We start from the raw sequence: 22,230 nt of genomic DNA on the forward strand, positions 1-22,230 counted from the left end.
ACGAAGGAGGAGGAACGCGGCGCCCCATCACCCACTGCACAACTTTCACAGCAAGCCAGCGGCGGGCAGGTGAGCTCTTCTCGCACGCCTCCTAATATGATGAAGCGGGTGAGAAGAGCCTCACGCATGCCACTCGTAGCCTCAAGATAGCGCTTCGCCCAAAGGGCGGCTTGAACTCACAAAAGATCGTACCTACCTCAGTGAGCAAAGCCCCCATGGAAGCAGTTGAACGTAATCCTGAGCAGACTACGGAGGACATTATATGTCCCAATATTACGCAGAACATCATGGTGGCGAGCACGCCCTTTCGAGAGAATGCAGACAAGTATGCGGACGTAAGGGCTAATCGAATAGCCGGAAAAGAGTGCGCAGTCAGCGCTTACGAAACTACCCCAAGTGACATCTGCAAACGGGTAATCAGATACATCGACACTGCCGACAATCACAGGACGATTGAAAGAAACATCATGAATGACTGCAACCCCTTGGCACTAGCGGCGAAAAGACTCAGGATCAGTGATCATTGTGTTTGATGGACTTCACGTCCCAAACTTCCGTCAGATATGGACCCACACTGGTACCCTGCTACTTATATCACAGACAAGTGGAAACATGCTACGTATGCGACAAACGCAAACATCGTGCAGACATTAGCCCCGAGCCGGGCTCCACCAAATGCGGGGGCTGTGGACTTCCTAACCCCACCTCATCCCACGTGTGCGATTCGAAATGCAAGCTGTGGGGGGGCTTGCACGTGACAAGGTGTGTAGGAAACACTACCCCATTCCATACGTAGTAAGTGCACGACGACAACGAGCGCGACTGGAGCAACCAATCGAAGAAGAAAAGCAGCAGGCGGAACGAGGGCAAGCAGGGCTCGTTCCCAGGTGCGCTTCGGTGGAAAGAACAACGGAGGCGGTGGCATGTGGGCGGACAAGGTCAGAGGCGCTGCGACGAAAGGAAAGTGAGTCCCGCAACCGAGATAAAGAGCGGATAGCTACGTTGGAACAGGAACTAAGAGAGCTAAAAGCTGCTTATACCGAGCTAACACTCGAATCAACTGAACTAGGTAAAGCGAACAGCAGTAGACCATCAACCGATATCGAAACTCCCCAACTCGTTGAGATTGAGAGACACAAAAAGAATTAAAAATAATGATGCCCGGACAGAGAGAACAACGCCTCCTAAAAAGCGCGCTGTAACGCAACCGCGAATAGCCGTGCAATCAAACGTTAAGGACGCCATGAGCAAGAATATGAGATTGGAAAATAAGCAAAGTTGTGCTGGTGTTTAAAGCAGGTAACAGATCAGATCCCTCCAATTATCGCCCAATCTTTCTTACATGCATTGCCTGCAAGCTTCTAGAGCACATCATATATTCACATGTCGCATCACACCTCGATCAGAACAATTTCTTTTTTACTAAACAGCATGATTTTCGTTCCGGTTTCTCGTGTGAAACTCAGGTTTTTGAATTTACTACTGACCTCCACTTAAATACGGGCTCTTCATTCTTAACTGACATTATCCTTTTAGATTTTTCTAAAGCCTTCAATCGCGTGCCCCATCTTCGCCTCATGTCTAAACTCTCTGGACTGTCCATCGATCCTCTCGTTTTGTTATGGATACATTGCTTTTTAACAGGTCGCTCCCAATACACAGTAATCGACAATCATCCTTCAGGTACTACTAACATTATCTCAGGCGTTCCCCAAGGTTCCGTTCTTGGCCCACTTCTTTTTCTAATCTTCGGTTGGTTTAGGTTTATGGGGTTTAACGTCCCAAAGCGACGTTAAACCCCATAAATTTCGACCAGCTGGGATTCTTTAACGTGCGCTGACATCGCAATGCACATGGGCCTTTAGAATTTCGCCTTCATTGAAATTCAGCCGCCGCGGCCGGGATCGAACCCGTGTCTTTCGGGTCAGCAGCCGAGCACCGTAACCACTGTGCCACCGCGGCGGGGCTTTTTTGTAATCTTCATTAATGACCTTCCTTCCGGTGTTTCACCCACGATTCGGCTTTTTGCAGATGATTGCATCCTTTGTCGTCGCATTGTCACTAACAGGGATCAACTATCGCTTCAGAATGACTTACACATAATAGAACGGTGGTGTTCCGACTGGCTTATGCAGCTGAATGTCTCAAAGTGCCAATTCATGCAAGTATCTCGAAAATGCTCTAACTTCAGATCCGCATATTCACTCCTGTCAAACACGGTAACCCAAGCCCAATCATATCGGTACCTTGGAATCACTGTCTCCAGCAAATTAACCTGGTCGGAACACATCTTACATCTAGTGTACCTAGCCCCTCCTTCTGTTCGAAAATTAACATACGAAACATTCAGCCGTACCATACTTGATTATGCAGCGGCATATGGAATCCTCACCAAGCAGACTTAACACCTCAGAAGCCATTCAAAACCGAGCAGCCCGTTTTATATCCTCAAACTACAATAGACACAACAGTATCACCAGGATTAAATCTGCACTTAACATTCAGCCACTAGAGCTCCGACGAAATCGCACGACTCTGCCTCTTTCATAAATTATATTACAATTTTCCTGATCTTCGTGACACATTATTACTAGCTCCCATCAGAACATCGCGCCGCCTGTTTAACCTCCTCAGCATTCAACGTATACATGGATCGACCTTAGCATTTAATAAATCGTTTCTTCCCACTGCAATAGAAAATTGGAACCTGCTACCCGACTACATTGTTAACGAGCGCGACGCTACTAAATTTTGACTGGCATTAATTAATCACTGTACTGAATAAAAGATACTGCCCATTTGTCTCAAACTTCACCCAGTTACACTTATTCTTTTTCTAGTTGTTACCGCCTAAATCAGCCTTTCGCCATTCATTATTGACCAACGTTGCATTGTGATGTATCGTTTTTAATTTTATTGTATTGCATTATGTTTTGTTGTATTAATGTATTATTCTCAGTTGAATTTCCTTCCCCCCCCCCCCCCCCCCCCCACCTTATGTAATGCCTCAACAGAGACCTTTAAGGGTAAAATAAATGATGATGATGATAAGGAAATGGACATATTTAGCACGCAAGTACAGAAAATGGAAATGTGTCTAAACAACACGGCAGTACTGGCAATAGAGAGGATGAGTTCACAACGCATCGGTGTGCAAGGCGCACCTCACGATGGTCTCCCTGCAAGCGAAGGGGGCTACAACGGTCAACATGGCAGTGGCGCGTCTGGCAATGGAACTGCAGGGGGATCGCCTCAGAAAAAGGGCGGTCCTCCTGCAGATGGTCAAATCAGAAATTGAGAAGCCACACGTCATCCTGCTACAAAAAACACTCACTACCGAACTGGCCCTTACGGGCTACAAGGCCGAAGCCCACAGAAACGAGCTAGGCAGAGGCATCACTTTACTGATTGGAAAGAAGATCCCGTACATTCGGCATGACATCCGCCACACAGCCTGCAATCTAGAACACCTCACGATCGAGATCACACCGAACGACCACGTAGGGAACAAGCAAAGCATCTTCCTCACAAATCTGTACAGCAGCCCTAAGGATACGAGGCAAGGGTTCAGAGGCATTCTGGGCAAGACTGCGCACATCGCCAAAGGTAGCCAACGCCCCACACCAGGCTTGGGGCTACGCGTATCCCTCTAGCAAGGGAGATCTCACGACAGCCTCCGATCTCGACTTCAGGCTGATCACAGACCCAACCAGATGTGGCACTTCCACACATCGGGACACCACACCGGACCTCCCTTTCGTCCGGGGCCCAGAGAAATGTGCCTGGCACAACTCGGGCATAGACCTTGGCAGTGACCACTGTATTCTCTCCAGATTGATGCAGACTATCGGAATACGTAGAAGAAAAGGAGTACTTCCCCAACAATATTGTTACATGGCGTACACACCACGCACAGCACTGGTACACTCACACCAGCCCAGGGCGCACCGGATGCCGACACACAGGCCACTGCACAGGACTCGGAGCCCGAGCACGTGCCAAGCGCCCTCACACCTTGCCTGCCTCATCTTCTATGAGTCGACCCGTAGCAATATGATCAGCTGCAGGCCGGATCTCTCAACGCAAGATGCTATGCCACGAATAAACAAAAGTCTGATGGGTCGTCCCACACAAGACCTCAAGGCGCTACTGAGACTCGACGTGGAGCAAGCTTTTGACAACATCCAACATCAAGCAATTCTCAAAGCCATATCTGACCACAGTCGCGGAACATGCTTCTACCGCTACATCAAGGAGTTCCTGGAGGATCGAATGGCCACTCTCCGGATAGGGAACACCACATGGCTCAGTACTTTCACCATTCTTATTTAACTTGGCGATGACAAAGCTCTCTTGCACACTGGGTGAAATAGCCGATGTGGAGCACACCATATACGCAGACGATGTCACCATCCGGAGCACCGGTGGGAGCGATGCGGAATTGGAAGCTCGCATGCAAGAAGCCATCTCGGTTACCGAGGCCCATCTCACCCCAATGGGACTTCGCTGCTCTTCAAGGAAATCCGAGCTGCTCATCTACCACCCCCAAAGACCAGGGCGCCTGTAGAGCCACTGGGCTTAAGACCGCCACGCAGCAGCCAAAATATGTGTGCTCCTGCCGGCCTGCAAGCTGTTTGTCAACACGGTCGCGATGACACCTAGGAGCTAGCCGGCTACGCGAGTTAAAGCGTGCCGGCAGTCTCGTCTCGGTCCCTTTGGAGGATCCCTGCTGCAGAAAACCCTAAACGGCTCTTTCACCTGCACCGCTTTTCAGGGGAACGCTCCCTTTTCTTTAGTTTGTAAGTGTGTGTGCCAACTCCGTGTATTCACCGTGGGACAAACGGCGCCGCTTCTGGGTGATGCACAGGAACACGGATTGTGCCTGGTCAGTGTCCCAAACGCTGGCCTTTAGGTTTCTTTTCCTTTTAGTTAACAGGCGGCTTCGATGGCGGCATGTCATAGTTCCTGAGCTGCACGGAAGGATATACACCTCAGCTACGTTCACTGCCCGAACTTGCAGCTTAAAGGCAGCGCCGAGACGATTTTTCTTTTGGCCGTGTGCTTTTGTTTCTGCTGGCTGGCGCCATTTCGAGGAACAGAGGGCAAATGGCATTCTGTTCGTTTGTGTGTGTGTACTCCTGCCTAGATTCGTCAGTGCTTCCTGAGGGGAAGATGCTGTGCTATGATTTTGTTGCGCTTTCTCTTGTTGTATGCCTTATCTCAGTCACGTCGGTGTCGCTGGAAGTACTGTGGGCCCGCCTGAATACACGGCCACAGGCGACTGCTACGTCCCGAGGGGGCCGGGCCAATCAGTGATAAGCTGAGGGGTTAAGAAGAGATGTTGGCGGGAACCTAGGGGTTCTCGCCAGGAGCTTCTGACCGGGAGAAGGCTCCGCTCTGTTGTCGCTCTCCCTGTGTTCCCTGCTGTCTTGACTGTATGCTAATCTCATAGTTTTTTTTGTTTCTCAAACCAAAATCGTCATCACCATCCTTCGCGCTAATGCCAATCAGAAGACCAGGCCAAAACGGCAACCAGACGGCCTGACCTCGCTACGCAACAGCAAGCGAGAAGGAAAGTAAAAAAAAAGGAAAGTAAAAGAACCTCTACTGTGCCCGTCCAAGAAGTGGCGCAAACACCACACTCCATCAGTAGAGTTACACGACAGGGGTGGAAATTCCATTCCTACGGTTGACAAAATACAAATTCTAGGATTAATCATCCAAAGTAACGGCTCCAACTGGGTGATGCTGGACAGCATCCCGATCAAGACTGCAAATGCGATCCGACTGTTTTGGCGCATCATGAATCGGCACAGGGGACTGAGCGAGGACAACGCCATTAGAATGGACCGTGCTTTTGTACTCTGTCACATCACATACATGGCTGCGATGCTCAAGTGGAAAAAAAAACACCGGAAAAGGCTCGAGGTACACATACACCGAGCTTTCAAGACAGCGGGGGGGATAATACCTCCGCTGATCTACTCCTACAGCTAGGAGTGCACAATACCCTTGCCGAAATCATCGAGGCTCAGCACACGGCACAGATTGCACGCCTATCAAACACCAAAGCGGGCAGAGAGATTCTCGTCAAGCTCGGCGTGAGCACCATAGCAGAAAGGGGCAACGTCCTGCAGTCACCTAAAGTCATGCGAGAAGCAATTAAAGTGCCCCCTTCCCAAGAAACGTACACCCGATCCACAATCAAGGAAGAAGACTAATCGACGGACATGGGCGAACGCGTAACTCATTCACGCTTTACACCAACAAGCCAGAGGTAGCTGAACAAGCACCGATAGCACTAGCTCTTAAAGACTCGAGCTTCACAACTGTATACAGCGACTCTAAGGCAGCCATTAGAGCTTTCGCCATGGGCGGGATAGACAGGATGACGCTACGCATCTTAGGCGGAAATAACATCACCGATCACTCCATCGTATAGTACCCGGCACACATGGGTAGCTTGGCCAGCGGAATCTCAATGAGATCGCACACGCGGCGGCGCGAGGACTCAACGACTGCGTCCCTCCCCCGCTATCCCACATATCGAGTACAGGGATCAATTATTCACGCACAACGAGCTAAGCACTTTTACCTAGGCAGATGACAGCTTCCGCTCTTGGGTAAGAAATTAACAAGCAGCCAATCGGTCACATTACGCTTGCTCCAAACAAACCCCTGGCGCATGAAGCACATTGACCCAGACTATGACGGACAACATGTGTGTGAACAGTGCAGTGAACGTTGTGGGATCCACGAGGATCCTTCATCGCCCCCGCGCCGGAGTCACGAGACGAGTGTGCGCACTGCCGGGCATGGGGACAGCAGGCCACTCTCCTCGCTCCCTGCAAGACGGCCCCGTAGGGAATGAAGGGGTGAACGCCTTACCTTGCACGCAACCGGTTGCTCCGAGCAACGAATGCCCAAGGTGTTGAAAGGAGGAGCTCGTGTCTTGCCGCAGTGCTCCTGCGAGCAGCCCCCGACGGACCCCACCCTGCCCGCGACCCAACGACGACTTGGTGAGCTGCTCTATTTTTATTGGATAGAACATTCTTCCACACTGTGCTTTGCCTTGCATTAGGTTAATAAACTGTTTCCTAGCGTGCCCTGCCGTTGCCTATTGGCTGTGAATCTGCGCCACAGGTAGGGGACACGAGTCGCGTACGAGTAAACGCCCGCGTGTAGCCAGCACGGAAGCTCGCCTTCCCGGCCAGCTGGACGCGGAGTGACCCCATAACGTGTAGACTTGAACCATATGCTGTGTGGTTGTGCATCGAGTGATGCCTACGCCAAGAACAAGGAACATTGGGACAAAGTACTAATAAGTTCTTCACTACACGACCAGCTTCGAGAGGCCCGCGCGGCGGCGGAGAGCTTCGGGCTCTCTGTGCTGATGTGGCAGCTGCCCTCTACACCTGGCACCTAGCCGAGTGTCCTTGTGGGAAATAAAGTTTCACCCCCACCAGCGCTTTGTTATGCCTGGTTATACTGTGTTGCTAAGCCAGGTTAAGCTCAACGTCTTTGTCCGTCGCCAAAACCGAAGTCGTGGCAGAGGCAGAAGCAGCAGCGGCTGCCTCCAGAGCTCTTCGCTGCCGCCTTTCGGCATCCTTGAAGTGCTGTTGAGCCAGTAAACACTCTCATTCTTCGTTGGTCTCTGCTGCTAGCTTGGCACGCTTAACTTCCCTGCCTGTAGCTGAATACTTAGCAAGATCAGCAATGTCAGCCACATGATCAGACTCTGCCCATCGTCTACGAGAACGTCCCGACAGTGCAGACAGTCCCAGCCGACTCACTTCATCCATAGCAAGAGCGGCGCCGTCTCCCTTTCAAGACATCGGCAAGTCACAGCTGGCAAGGCGGTGGTTGGTGCAGCGGCGAGTCATGTGGCACACCACTTGCACCTCCACTGCTCTATTTGACGGAAAAATGTACTGCGCTGATGGCCTTGGCTGAACGAGGCTAGTAAAGCTATCTCTCTAGAAGTAAATTCTCAATCATCTCAATGACATAAGGGGGGGATCGGCTTAAGAGATATGGCCTTGCGCTTAGTCAGCGCCACTTTTAAGGCGAAAGCCTTTAATGCCTCATAGTGTCGTTAGCAGCCGTGTCATGACTGGTTAGTCATGAGTAGCTAGTCATTAACCAATCATGACTAGTAAGTCATGGCCCAATTAGTCATGCCTAGCCAAACCAAGTCTCCCCATAGCCGCCTCGTGTGTGCCAACGGCCGTGCAGCCACAGTTGCGTGGAAAGGCCTTCGCCTCGCGCACTTCAGGCCGTCAAAGTGGCCCCTGAATTTTTTACCCAGTTCACGAACGCACAAACGGGCAGAACTACGCTCGTGTGAGACAGCGTCGCTTGCGTGGCGGCCAGCAAGCAAGCTCCTACCTCCAGCGATTGTAAACGAGAATGGCGCTTGGTTCCGACGGCCGTAGGCAAGCTCCCCCACGGATTTAACCACGCTGGTCCGTTGGGGGAATTGTTATGTCATTCCATCCAAAGTATTTTGTTTCTTATCAAACTTTCAGACAAAATTTGGTCGCAAAACATTATCAAAATTTCCAACAAAATCTGGTCGTAAACGCCTTCTGGGTGGCCATAATCCTATCGCTGTATCCGGTATTTCGCCGATAACTGTGTCGTTGTACACGGTTCATTTTTACCTGGGGGAATGGGAGAACTGATAAATCTAAAGAAATTGAAGTGAGATATCGTTATGTCTGTTAGGTGGATTACACTGTAGTAGAGTATTCCTTTCAGGATGGCACTGCATGGCCTGGGTACAGTACTCTGCAGCCCTGTGTGACACTCGCTAAGCCACTCCTCTCCTGAGGGTGCGCCCAGCAGTGAAGCCACCGTTCAGGCAGCTGCAACACAATTCAGACTAGCACCTGGAGGTTCCACAGCAATTACATGTGTGTAATCTTTTCCCAAAATTAAGGCTTCAAGAAGGAGGGTGCAGACATTTCGCAAACACGCCCTAAAAACTCCGCAAAGGTCGTAATGTGCAATGTATGCGAGACATTGCTGCGTATAAGTCAACCACGTGCCCATGCCCAGACCTGCATTACGATGTTCCCCGCATGATGGCATGACAGCGCAAAGCAATAAGCGCGGTATGATACAACAGGAAAGCCAGAGGCAAATGGAGATACAAGGCGGCACACAACAGCCAACGGTTACCGGAAATTTGTCCTCACAGTGCAAAGCGGGTAAATGGCGTGTAATGAACTTTTCTTTGCCGGAACCAATTTACAAATGAATTACCGACCTTCCTGCCCTGCACGCACCCGCATGCATACATTTTTTTTTCATAAACCTGAGGGTACAATAAATAAATAAATAAATAAATAAATAAATAAATAAATAAATAAATAAATAAATAAGGGGTGCGTAAGTCAATACGGTTCACTGGCTTTGCATATAGGTTGGCTTCCCCAATTTTCGAAGGCCACTTTTTCAGAAAGTTGACACAGCTACAATGATGATTTGTGGAGCTTAACATCCCAATGCGACTCAGGCTATGAGGGATGCCGTACTGAAGGGTTCCGGACAATTTCGACCACCTGGGGATCTGTAACGTGCACTGACATCGCACAGCACACGGGCCTCTAGCATTTTGCACCCATCGAAATACGACCGCTGTGGCCAGGATCGAACCAGCGTCTTTCGGGTCAGCACCTAAGCACCATAACCACTCAGCCACCACAGTAGCCCACAGCTTCAATGAGTTGTTTGACTGAGCTTCAATGCACTCTCCCTTTATTTTTTTTAAGTAATGGCCTTGTGTGTTATAAAAATCCATGATTCTGGAAATGTTTCTTGTGCGGGTGAACCTTTTTGTGTGCCTTCGTCCCCTGCGTTCACTTTCCCGCATTGCACCCCCTACTGTAGTTAGCTCCTCCGCAACACACTCTTCTCAGTTGGGTTACTGTAACTGACAGGGGAGGGCGCTCGCGTCGCAGCGACACCAGCGCCACGGATGGGGTTTTGCTGCGCGCTCGCGGGGAGCGACGGGGTCTCTTCTCCCTGGGACCGGGAAGCGAGCGGACGTTTCGCTCGCAGCTTCGCTCTTCGTCAGCGGGCGACCTCGTGTGGAAACATGTTCCCCTCAGCTCGTCCCGTCCGGCCTCGGAGATATTCCCTCTGCCCTACCGTGGGCGAACGTTCGCTCGTAACCGTGCTGGTGAGTCGGACATCCTCGATTCCTCAGTGTATTTTGTTGCTAGCTGGCGGTACTGTTGCTGTAGCAACAAATGCCTTGCTTGTGTCAGCCAGAGTGTCGTTCCTTTGTTCCCGCAGAGCAGGGCCCGCCGTGGTCAGCGTGCGCTCGGTAGCGTACACGACCACGGAGTGGGGTCCGCGCGGTTTTGAACTGTGTCAGCCGCGCTTAAGCGGGGAGAACGTGTTTTTCTCCCCCAATTTTAAACCCCACAAACCGTACACACTTGAGATTCATGCCACTACCAGTCACACTCCCCTTATGAGAGCAACAGTCAGGTGGACACATGCTCACATCAAATCTCCGACTCAGCTATCTCACGCACTTCGTACCTGCCTACAAACATCTCGCTGAATGCATACCTTTCACTGCATACGAGGATGAAGGGTAAAGCAGCCATGACAATTGTTGGGGACCCGTCCTACTCGCCCCCTGTGGTTGGCTTCCCCGTGATGCACCCTCCCTAGCCTAGTTAGTCACCTTAACTAGCAAAGAAGGGGCATCGCAGTGACACGAGCACCATGAATGCTCTGATTGCTCCCCTGGGCTCGGGAACTTGGACACACGCCGACGTTCCGGCACGACGCTACACTCTCCGCCTCGTGGAATCTCGTCCCGTCCAGCCTTGGAGTAGTATCTCCCCTGCCCTAGCGTGGGCGAACAATTGCTGGTGCTGGACGTCCTCAATTCCTCAGCGTATTTTGTTGCCAGCTGACGTTGTTGTAGTAGCAATACATGCCTTGCCCGTGTCAGCCAGAGTGTCCTTCCTTTGTTCCCGCAGAGCAAGGCCCGCTGTGGTCGGTAGTGTGCGCGATCACGGGATGGGGTCCAGACGGCTTTGAATGGTGTCAGCAGCGGTTAGGCGGGGAGAACGTATGCATCCCTTCTATTGAAACCCCGCTGACTCTTGGCGACACGTCGATACTCAGGTGGTGCAGCCTACTGCTGACACCAGTGTGGGACCCCTGCTCACTTCCTGGTGCCCGAGCGGCCACAGTCCCAAGCTGTGCCCACCTTCCCCCATGTTGTGACCGACTGCACGCTCTCTACGTCCAGCGCCCCCAAGAGACATCGTGGCAAAGCTCCCAGGAGACTCCTCGAGTGTTGTCCCACAGTGACAAGGAAGACAGCACCATCGCTGGAGAGACAGGCTTCATCTGTGCACCCAAATGAACAGAGCAGATGGGCCTCCAAGACTGATGACACAAAAGTTCCAGTTGCGAGTCCGTCTCGGTGCCACACATGCTGCAGTCCTTCCTTCCTTCATTTAGGAAAACAAGCTTTGTGGGCAAGTTGGTTACTTTGCTTCCACATCACTGCAGCGTAAAAAAATGACGTGCACAAAGGAAGAAACACCTGCGACAGGGACAAACGCTACTTACTCACAAGTGACTTTATTTCGCCACCAATGGCAAATATAAAGGTGCAGCCGTGAATGCGCGCGCAGGAAAGTACACGTGCCACCATCAACAAAAAAACATTATCCCACCGTACGGCACATCTTATCGTGTGGCAGAGAAAATGTCACATCCTGCTTTGTACAAATGAATAGAAGTATCGCTTACGCAAAATTCCCCCTTTTTCTTTATATGGTAAGCTTCCAGTAGTTCACGTGGAGTTTGATCTTTGCTTTTGCCTAGAATCTGGATGTGAGAAAAACATACCAAGCCCCATGTACAGTGTGCCAGTCAGGAGTGGCATATGAAATTCCCCTGCCATGCTTGGAAAAGCCTATGTCGGCCAGTCTGGCAGATGTGTCAATCAATGATCGATTGAGGGAGCATGAAAGAAATTTTGAGAATGATGAAGATGTTGACTTAGTAAAACATTGCAGGTCTTGCCAGGATTGTTCGCCGCATTTTGAAGGTGCAAGGATTCTAGGCAAAAGCAAAGATCAAACTCCACGTGAACCACTGGAAGCTTACCATATAAAGAAAAAGGGCAAATTTTGCGTAAGCGATACTTCTATTCATTTGCATAAAGCAGAACGTGACCTTTTCTCTGCTACACGATGAGATGTGTCTCACGGTGTGATAATGTTTTTTTTTTGTTGTTGATGGTGGCCCGTGTACTTTCCTGCGCGTGCATTCGCGGCTGCACCTTTATACGTCCCATTGGTGGCGAAATAAAGTCAGTTGTGAGTAAGCAGCGTTTGTCCCTGTCGCAGGTGTTTCTTCCTTTGTGCTCGCCATTTTTTACGCTGCAGTTATGTGGAAGCAACCTTCATAGTGTTTTATTGGGCAGTGCATGCACTGATATGCGCATACGGAAAGAAGAAGTGAGTTTTTAGAAGACGACGACGGTCGACCACTGCCGGCTGGCGCGTGCAGAGAATGCCTGTTGTCTGAAAGCCCTGTCTTCCGTGTCAGCCCTGTCTGCAATCCCAAGCGGAACTACCCCGTAACACCTTGGTAGAGGTGCCGGGTAGTTCCGCGTGGGTTTAAGCTGTTTCTGGTAAGGACGCGCTGCCGCATTGCATGCAGTTTCCCTGCAGTCCCGTGAAGTACGCCTTAACTCTTTCGCTACCGCGCCGTAGGCCATCGTTCGCATATGATCGATTCAAATCGCCCGCACAAAAAAGCTCATCTTGGAGCGTCGTGCACGTGCTCCACCATCTAGTTAGCGAGGTCAACAACTGCTCTTTCGATTGCAGCCTTGGCTTCAGTGTTTTAACATGAGGGGGCACCGTGAAAAATAAAACTTTGAACGGCCGCAGCAGCGTCAGCCGGAGAAAATGGCGTCCGCATCGCCGCGCACTCCTTGAAAGCGAAAGCTGACACCGAGCACGTCGGCCAGTTTCGGTTTCGTTTTTTGTGACATAAGCAGCGGTTATTAGTCGGGCAACAATGTACAAATGTCGGATTTCGGTTTCGACAGCGAGACTTCGCCTCGGGCGCCTGGAACATCAGCGCGTACTTGCATGTAAGTTCTGTTTTCGCTCGCTGTGTGTTTTCTGCGGTGCATACAGTTTGTAATTGATGACAGTGATTTATTTTTGTGCTTCAGGGTCTTCATAACGTATGGCGAAGACAGTTTGCCAAATGCTCAAGGTCGCGTCGCGTTTTTCAACCAAGACGACAGCTAGGTGTCCATATCGGCACATCGCTGCGGAGCGGCGCACGAAGATTCGCTTGACCTCTCGACCTCTCGACTTTTTTTTGATGCTCTTCACGACGGAAACGATGAAAACCGTGTGCGGAAACACTAATAAGTATGCATTTGAAGATTTTGAGCAAGCAAACATACGCTCGGCGTAACGGCTCATGGGAAGACGTGAATCTGTTGGAGATGCTGATGTTCATTGGAATCATCATATACATTGGAATTGTTGACCTGCCACGACTATATCTCTACTGAAATACGGCTACAAAGGAAAGCTATACAGCTTTCTCAGAAACTTCGCAGAAACTTCGCAGTATGGCTGCGCTCGGGTGGATGCCAATGAGTAATTACTCCCTTATTACAAATCTACTCCACCTTGGGGAATTCCCCTAAAACATTTGACCAACACAGTTCCCACTTCGAGTTATTGATCAATTCGCTCTCGCCCTACCACAAGCTTGCCGTCCTGGTTAGCTCAATTGGTAGAGCGACTGCTCCGGTGAAGCGGTGGTCCTGGGTTCGATCCCCGGACCAGGATGAATTTTTCTTTAACTGCGAAGTTTCTGAGAAAGCTGTATAGCTTTCCTTTGTAGCCGTATGGCTGCACTCGGGTGGATGCCAATGAGTGATTACTCCCTTATTATAAAGTGTCCTGGCTTTCAAACCACATCGATAAAACTTATTTCATCGATCCTGATGTTTTAGAGCTTGTATAAAATGCCAAATTTTATCAGCTGGCTTTCAGGGAGCAGCTCATTCAAGATATCTTCGGTATGACGAGGGAAAAGAAGTCCACGCCCCCAATCCTCCCATAAAATCCATTCAACACCAACCGGAAAAAATTAAAAAAAGAAGAAACTGCAAGCTCGGTTATCAGAGAACAAGCGAGGAACAAAGATAAAACCTTATGTGAAGCACCTGTCAGTCTACCTCTGCTTCACATCTCCACCCCTGATTGCTCTTCACAGTGGCACCACAGTCATGACCCCTGACTTGACAGGCCATGGAAACTGCAGTAATTTTTTCTCACAGCTGAAACTGTGAATAATGACAGCTATAAACATGTGCAACAGTTTGTATATTCCAGTTTTCCTCTAATCAAGTTCTGGCTTAGTGCAGCCGGTAATTTTTGTTTTTGCTATATACATTTTTTTGTGTTTTTAGCAACTTTCAAAAATAAATGTTCATTTACTTTTGCACACACAACTCTTCTCTTTGTTTCATTCAGAAGTGTAACTAATAAGCTACAATTTCATGCATTGCAATATGTGCTGGGTGTGTTAGTTCTTGTGAAAAAAATTTTTTTTCAGTACACTCTAAATCGTCCGTTTTTCCACGGTAGCAAAAGAGTTAACCCTTTAAGGGTTCTTGCCATATGGGAATGGTTTGGAATGCTGGCAACACATGTTCACTGGGAGGCGTTGACACCTCCTAGGACTTACAAGAAGTGTTGGAAAATTATTATGCAACCCTCTTCCATCGTGTCACGGTGACGAGCTTGCATAGTTCGTAGTGTGATCGCAACACAAGTTGACTTTTACCTTTATTGGGACTCTCTTGCAGGCGCCGGCTGTTTCTGCAGTCCTCAGTGAAAATGGCACCGAAGTACTCTGCCTAATATTTTTCAACTTTTTATTGCCACTAAGCTCACTTAGTCAAAATCCTCAACAAAATAATTTGACCATCAAATGGTTAATGAGGTCTGAGTGTCCCTTGTTATTTTTATTCTTCCACAAACAAGCACACCCCTCAAGGGTGTCTCTTTTTCCCTATCAAATCAGAATGCACCAATATTTGGATGCACCAAAGCAGACGGACCACTCAAGCACCTTCCCTATTGCTCAGATCGCTACAAGCAGCCACCCGGATATGAGGATTGCAACAGCAGCCAGGAACACATTGTTTCTGCCAAACCCAGGAATGGCGTCCGATAGCACAACTGTACAGTCGTGAACCACATGAGAGGGAACAGCATTCTGTCTTCTTCTAACCAGTTCTCCTCTCAGCATATATATATACAAAAGCAAATAAGAAAATTCGCGACTCTGTGCAAAAAGTTTGTTCCCCCCCTTGTGTTGTTCTCGAGTGCATTGCAGCACAGTCTATTAGTGAAGCCAAAAGTGGAATGAAAAACTTCCCATGGCGGCAGATGCAGGAAAATTAGTGAGCGATTTGGGCATTAAAAAGAGCACACACATGGTGCAGAGCATAAGCAGCATAATTGTGCACGCTGCGAGGTGCCAGTTCAAATGGTGACACGAGGGAGAATGGAGAGTAGAGTGTGGAAATCAAGAAATGGGATATTGAAGAAAACAGCCCTTGCCAAGGTCACAGACCTCGCCGGGTGGGTTTCCGTTAGGGGTGTGCGAATATCAAATTCTTCGAATACGAATCGAATACGAATACTTGGCTCCGAATATCGAATCGAATATCGAATAATCAAGGACAGACGCATTTAACCACTACAAAACATTTATTTGAGCACCGAAGAACATCACAGTTCAACTATCGATGATTAAATGAACACAAAAGGTGTGTGTGGCTGCACAAAAAGTAACAGTCTCGAACATTATTCTTAGAAGAGTGGAAATATCAGAGAAGATGGCTGGTACACAGCATTGATTAAGGCTAGCTTGCCATCAGCACGAACGCGCGTTGCTGGGATGAACAAGAAAGGTTGTCGTGAAGGAAAACCCGCTGCTCCACATGGTCAGGCAGAAGTAGTTCCGTTCTGGCTGAAACGACTCCTCCAGCCACAGAAAATGCCCTCTCACTTGGCACTGAACTGGCACGTATTGCGAGGTACTTCGTGCACAGCTCCGACTATACCAGCTTCGCAGGTATAGCCACAAAGAAGCTCACCAGCGCAGTCAGCTACGGCATGGCCCTTGGAGGAAGGAATGCGCATTGCACTGGGCGCCGCCTTGTTGTTATGTCTGTCAATAGGGCTTGCGGACCGAAATGAACGCTGGTGCTCACATTGAATATTCGGCTAGATACGAATATTCGCATCGGGTCGAATATTCGAGACAACACGAATACTTGGATTTCGAATCGAATTCGAATACTAAAAATATAATATTCGAATTATATTCGAAAATTTCGAATATTCGTACACCCCTAGTTTCCGTTGAATCCTCAACTATCAAGAAATGGGTGCGCAATGACAAAGTCACCAGGGTGGATCCCTAGGTGGCCCAAGTGCCAGGATTAAGTCTGCAGGGAGGGCTGCAAAGGAGCGCGTCAGTTGGAGGTCAGTGGGGGTACAGTCGCCCCCGCAGTGGTGGTGGTAAGGGCACGAGGTACGAGATACGGGAGAGGCCTGCAGTGGGCATAGTCAATAAAACTGTGCAAGCCAACAGCTCGGGCAGCCTGAAAAAATGGCACACACTCGAGTGGATGGAAAGTTGGGTGACGAATAAGTGGGCGCACGCATCACCTGCCCCGTGGTCTGTGCCCCTTCACACACACTCGGGAGGTACGTACCAGTGGTGTCGGTGCAGTTATTGACCAGGGTGTCGGGCGCTGATTCTGGGACCCTGGCGTGGGCATTTGTGGTGTGTGTAGGAAAGCGCAGGAGCCAGTCTTCGAATCCATCCTTCAGAACCAGGGGCTCGGACTTGAGCAACTTTTGTGTTGACCACTGCACAAGGGAAAACAGCGCCGGTCAACAAGCAGCGCACAGGAACAATCACCACTCCCGGGGCTCGGAACAAGGCCGGCAGCAATGATGCGCCGCCCTTGACCTCGGGTCTCAGTGAAGCTTTTCTTTTCATTCATCCTCCGCAGTGCTACACGTCAAGGCCATGCAGTGCAAGCAAGTGGCAAAGATGTTATGGAAACCTTTCCAGCTGTGATTTCTTTAGTGGTATGGTGGCTAGGAGCAATAGAAGTGGAGACCAATTATGGACATGAGATGCTTCGATCAAGCATTCCCCCAAGTACTGAATAGTTTGTGTTTGTCTTTAGATTAACCGGCTGCTATAAATGCAAAGTCAATTCCTTTTCAGACAAATTTCCACTGCCTCCCTGTAGTCCCTGGCAGAGGGAGGTTCTTGAACACACAAGGGGAGAGAATGAGGGGCCCTGCCAACATCTTCACAAGTGTTTTCGCACATCTGAGTAAATAAATGTATTTTGCCCCCTATGTACAGTCGACTCTCTAAGGACCGCGAAAACAAACGAAAAATCGGCCAGTCCGGAAAATCAAATTTCACCGAAAAAAATCCCAAACTTATTACCAGTATGCCGGAGAAAGCAGCCAATTTGTAGTGCACACATTCTAAAGCTCCTTATGACCACATTTTGCCACGCGACATACCATATAAACGCGTATAAGGTCTGCAGTTTTTTTGTTTTTTTAAATTTGAGGGCACAATTTTTGGGGTGCAGTCCACACACGCGATGCGCGGAAAATTTTTTTTTACTGCGTAAGCAATATTATGACAGGTTTCAGCCCTTGGCGTCGGGGCAGCCGCGAGGCACGTCTGACCTTGAAGGGCGGCGCGAGGCATGGCGCACTACAGCTGTAGCCGCTCTCGCCAGCTGCGGAGTGTGGAGAGGAGGCTGGAGGGTACAAAATGCATTCGCTCGCTCGCTGGCTCCCTCGTTATGCCGCCTGATAAGCAGAAAGGGGCTTGACAAAGCCCGGAAACGGAGACAGCTTCAGGGACAGATGAAGAACGCGAACAGCGCCTTGCTCAAGACGCTGCTAGACAGGGACACCGCGCCTCAATCGAAACCATCGTCTACAACCGGTGATGATCCCAAACGGAACGCTATGGATGCTTACGCAACCTACCAACCAGGTTTAACCAAAGCTAAACCCCAGCAAAATTTTTTTAAGGAAGAACACACCAATCAGGGAATGAGCAACATTTGTTCTACGTTCAATCGTCACTCGTGGAGTATTTAGACTCTTGAGCTGGTGCTGTGCCCTGGTGCACGCTCATCCCAAAAGAAGCCGTGCAGCATGTCCGCTGTCAACGCGCAGCCGTTGTTCCACATAGAGGAGCAGCTCTTCTTCCAGTTCGGGGAACTCACACGGCTTGCCTCGGAAAGCACGCTTTTTGCAGCTTGTGTTTCTCTTTTGGTTGCACCATCATCGGACGCACTTCTCAGCCACGTCGAATTTCCTGCCCGCCGCACGCTTACCGTGTACGAGAGCTAACTCCCAGCCGTGTAGCTTAAGGTACTTGCCCTAAAACTGTGAAGCTCAACGGCAGCATGCGAAAGCCACAATCATAACTATTATGGCAAACGCGCTAATACGCCACAAAAGGCCGCAGCTGGCGATACTGATGCCGATGTCAATAGTGGAAAATCGCGGCGGAGAAAAAAAGTTGATGATGGTGATGATCACGGCCTCGGGCGCCATCCATAGACGGCACTTGGAAGCTCCGGCGGTGCGCCCAAAGCGCGCTTCGATCGCAGAGGCCACGGCGTGCGCATAGCCTCTGTGATCGCATTCGTGTTCCATATTCGAGACGACAGACTCGGCACACATGAGTTCCGTGAACTCAGACTACGGTTCAAGTTCGTGCGGCGGAAGACATTCAAGAACAGTACGATTTCGAAAACACGCAAGCGCAATGTGCCGACTCACGCAGAATTTCAGCGTCGCAAGTTAAGAGGCTCCCTTTAAGCTTGAATTTCGTTTTGTTTTATCAAGTTTTCGATCTCTCCTGCAGTTTGAATTAATGAGGTTCCACTGTACACATTATATGGCGGCTTGGGTACTGGCGGCGAGTGCGAATGAGGTCCGATAAATCGAGTGGTCAGTTGCGGTGCGTCCGAAATTTCAAGCACTCTTACACATTGGCTCTATGGGCCATGTCGTGGTGCCGCGAAAAAATCCGAAAAATCAGGCGTCTGAATTTTCGGTTGTTGACTGTATCGCATGCATTTTGCAGGTGAATTAGATGGTATTCTTTGTGGGCATGCGTGAATATTCGCTCGACCAGTACAGTACTCGGCATCGTCCTGAGTAAGTACACTCTCCTCCCGTATGGTGCGTGCACAGCCAAAGACCCGACTCTGGGCCTGCACATACTACGCACAGTGCGCACAATAACCGGCATCCACCGAGAGATATCTCCATTCTTCCCCCAACAGCCCGGTGGAATGGGTGGGGCTTACAGGTGGGCAGCTATGGTGTTTACACACACAGAGCTCATAGGGACGCCAGACACAAGGAAGAGCATCAAACGACAGCTTGCTTAAACACCAAAAATAAATGCAAAAGAAACACAGTGCACAACTACATCGATACTGGAAAAGGCAGGTCAGTAAGGAATCGTTCTATTGTAACCCCCAGCAGGCAGTGCTCTTTGAAGCTAGGTCAGGGTGTCTTAGAACGCGCAGCTACAAAAAAAAAAATGTTGTTTGGTTTGATTTATGGGGGTGTAACGTCCGTCCCAAAGCGACTCAGGCTATGAGAGACGCTGTAGTGAAGGGCTCCGGAAATTTCGACCACCTGGGGTTCTTTCACGAGCACTGACATCACACAGTACAAGGGCCTCTGGAATTTCAACTCTAGAGAAATTCAACCGCCGAGGCCAGGATCGAACCCGCGTCTTTCGGGTCAGCAGACAAGCACCATAACCACTGAGCCACCACGAATGTGCTGTGTGTGGTAAATGTGTAGAAACAATTGAACATCCTATATTCGAATGTGATGGTATCCATCTGGATGTCGATGCAGGCACAGCCACTCTCCCTGAGGCCCCAGGGTATACAGACAACAATTGTCATGCAAATAAGGAATGGTTCTAGGATCAGAACCATTCCCTCCTGAAAGGTGACAAGGGTAGGACTAAAAATGCATGGTGGCTTGTTGCAAACGGGATGCTCTTCCACCCAGCAGGTGTCACGCACCCACAAGGATGCAATTAAAAGAAGCACACGTCACCCCCACAGGGAAGTTGGCTCCACCGATGGCCATTTTTGCAGAAACTTGAAACAGGTCCAAAGAGTGCGGCCCAGCTTCAATGCACTCTAGGCTTTTTCCTTTAACCTTGTGTGTTCGAAAAATACATGATTTTGACAAAGCCTGTTCAGCCATTCCAACCCTCTTTGAGTGCCAGAAGTATTCGAAATAATTCGAAGCAAACTGCTATTCACTTTGAACTTGTTTTGAAAGAAAAAATCACTACAGTTGAAACTCCATTTAACGAAGTTGACGGGAGCCGTGAATTATTTCGTTAAATTGGGAACTTCGTTAAATTGAGTCCGGCACTCCTTGGGCACATAATTCGGTACATTCGATTATATGGTATGGCGGCATCCAGAAAGCTACCGCGGCATCATATTTTTGAAGCGTAAATGCTCCCAAAATGAAACTGCGGACTGCGGAAACGACCGGTGCCGCTAGCGCGTATGAAAAGAAACAACAAAAATTCTTACTCAACAAGAAAGGCCCGAGGGGACTACAAATTTATTTTCCGCCAAAGAAGTCGGTGATCTTTGCCTGCGTGCGCTTTGTGAGCAATGGCCGCACCGATTTCTCGTAGGTCTGAAGTGCGTCCAGCGCGTCTTCTGTCCCCTCGTGTGCACCGGCAAAATGTCGCAGCGGATCGAGAGCATCCATCACCTGACCCGGTGTCGGCACGGGAGCTTCGGCACCTGCAGGGTCGTCATCAGCGTCTTCAGCCACCACTCCCTCCATGCTTCTTACAAACCGCAACATATCGGCATCAGTCAAAACTTCCGTTGTGACTGCGTTTGCGTCGGCGTTCACGTAGTCTGAGAAACTTATGCCTGTGGGCACTTCATCCACTGAGCGAAGGTGTTCCCAGGCATCTTCATCCTCGTGCACGGCGCTCGCGCAGTCCGGACCAGCTTCGGCAGTTTCAGGGCCTAGTGTACCGAAACCGGCAGTCCTGAAGCAGTTGACAGTTATCGACGGCCTCAATGCTCTCCAAGCCGCTGCCACGATCTCAACTGCCATAAAAATATCTATTTTCGTCTTGCGCTTCAGCTGCAGGTCGAGGAGAACTCTGTCGACGACTCGACGCTTGTTTGCGCACTTCACGCTATTAATTATCCCTTGATCCAAGGGCTGAACCACGGACGTTGCGTTTGGGGGGAAGTAGCGGAGCTCCACGCTGGTCAGCTCGACCTCTGCAACGTAGTGGGCCGTGCAGTTATCCAGCAACAGGCACACTTTCCTTTTCTGGCGACACATGTCGCTGTCAAATTCCTTCATCCATGTAGCGAAAATGGCACGCGACATCCAAGCCTTTGAATTGGCAACGTACTTCACAGGAAGCTTTTTGGTGCCTTTAAAACATCGCGGCCTCGCACTCTTTCCGATGACAAGCGGGTCTCGTTTGTCGGTACCGTCCACATTGACGCACAGCAAAAGAGTCAGCCTTTGTTTGCTGTGTTTGCCGCTGTGGCACGCCTGCCCCTTCAGGGCGAGTGTTTTTTTAGGCAGCATTTGGTAGAATAGACCGCTCTCGTCGGCGTTGTAGACGTCGCTGGGGGCATATTTTCCCACAATGTCGGGCACGTTTTCAGACTGCCAGTCGCCGAATACAGCCATGCTTACGCTGCTCGCTTCACTGCTGAGCACTTACCGGACAATGCCGTGTCGTTCTTTGAAGCGCGACAGCCAGCCGGGACTTGCCTTGAACTCATCGCCCAGCAAGCATGCGAAAGAGCGAGCTTTTTGTTGGACCAGGTCTCCACTTATGAGAATATTCTTCGCCCGCAAATCCATAAACCAGGCGAAGAGGGCCTCTTCCATTTTGCTTTGAAGAGTAGTCTTCAGCGTTTTTTTGCGCGAGAGATTCCCCGACGAAGTGGCGCGGAGGGTGTCATCTTTCCCTTTCAATACTGTGGAGAGAGTACTCGCTGGAATGCCATGTGCTGCAGCCACGTCACATTTCTTCTGTCCACTTGTC

The 22,230-nt window shown here is 49.8% G+C and overlaps 1 protein-coding gene across 6 annotated transcripts in view; it reads right to left on the minus strand.

Annotated features, from left to right (window-relative positions):
• The window catches only part of LOC149327703 (ubiquitin carboxyl-terminal hydrolase 8-like), a 269,416-nt gene that overhangs the window by 130,307 nt on the left and 116,879 nt on the right, over positions 1–22,230 (minus strand). For all 6 annotated transcript variants that reach the window (XR_016285926.1, XM_089562390.1, XM_089562388.1 and 3 more), the window contains one exon: positions 16,811–16,967. Coding sequence is in view for 5 of the 6 variants with exons in the window: in XM_089562390.1 (XP_089418516.1) it covers positions 16,811–16,967 (157 nt within the window). In the remaining variant the exon portion in view is untranslated. The remainder of the gene's footprint in view (positions 1–16,810; positions 16,968–22,230) is intronic.

Source organism: Amblyomma mixtum, chromosome 10 (genome assembly GCF_055824585.1).
Source record: "Amblyomma mixtum isolate Tamu chromosome 10, ASM5582458v1, whole genome shotgun sequence".
In the NCBI taxonomy this organism is placed as follows: domain Eukaryota; kingdom Metazoa; phylum Arthropoda; class Arachnida; order Ixodida; family Ixodidae; genus Amblyomma; species Amblyomma mixtum.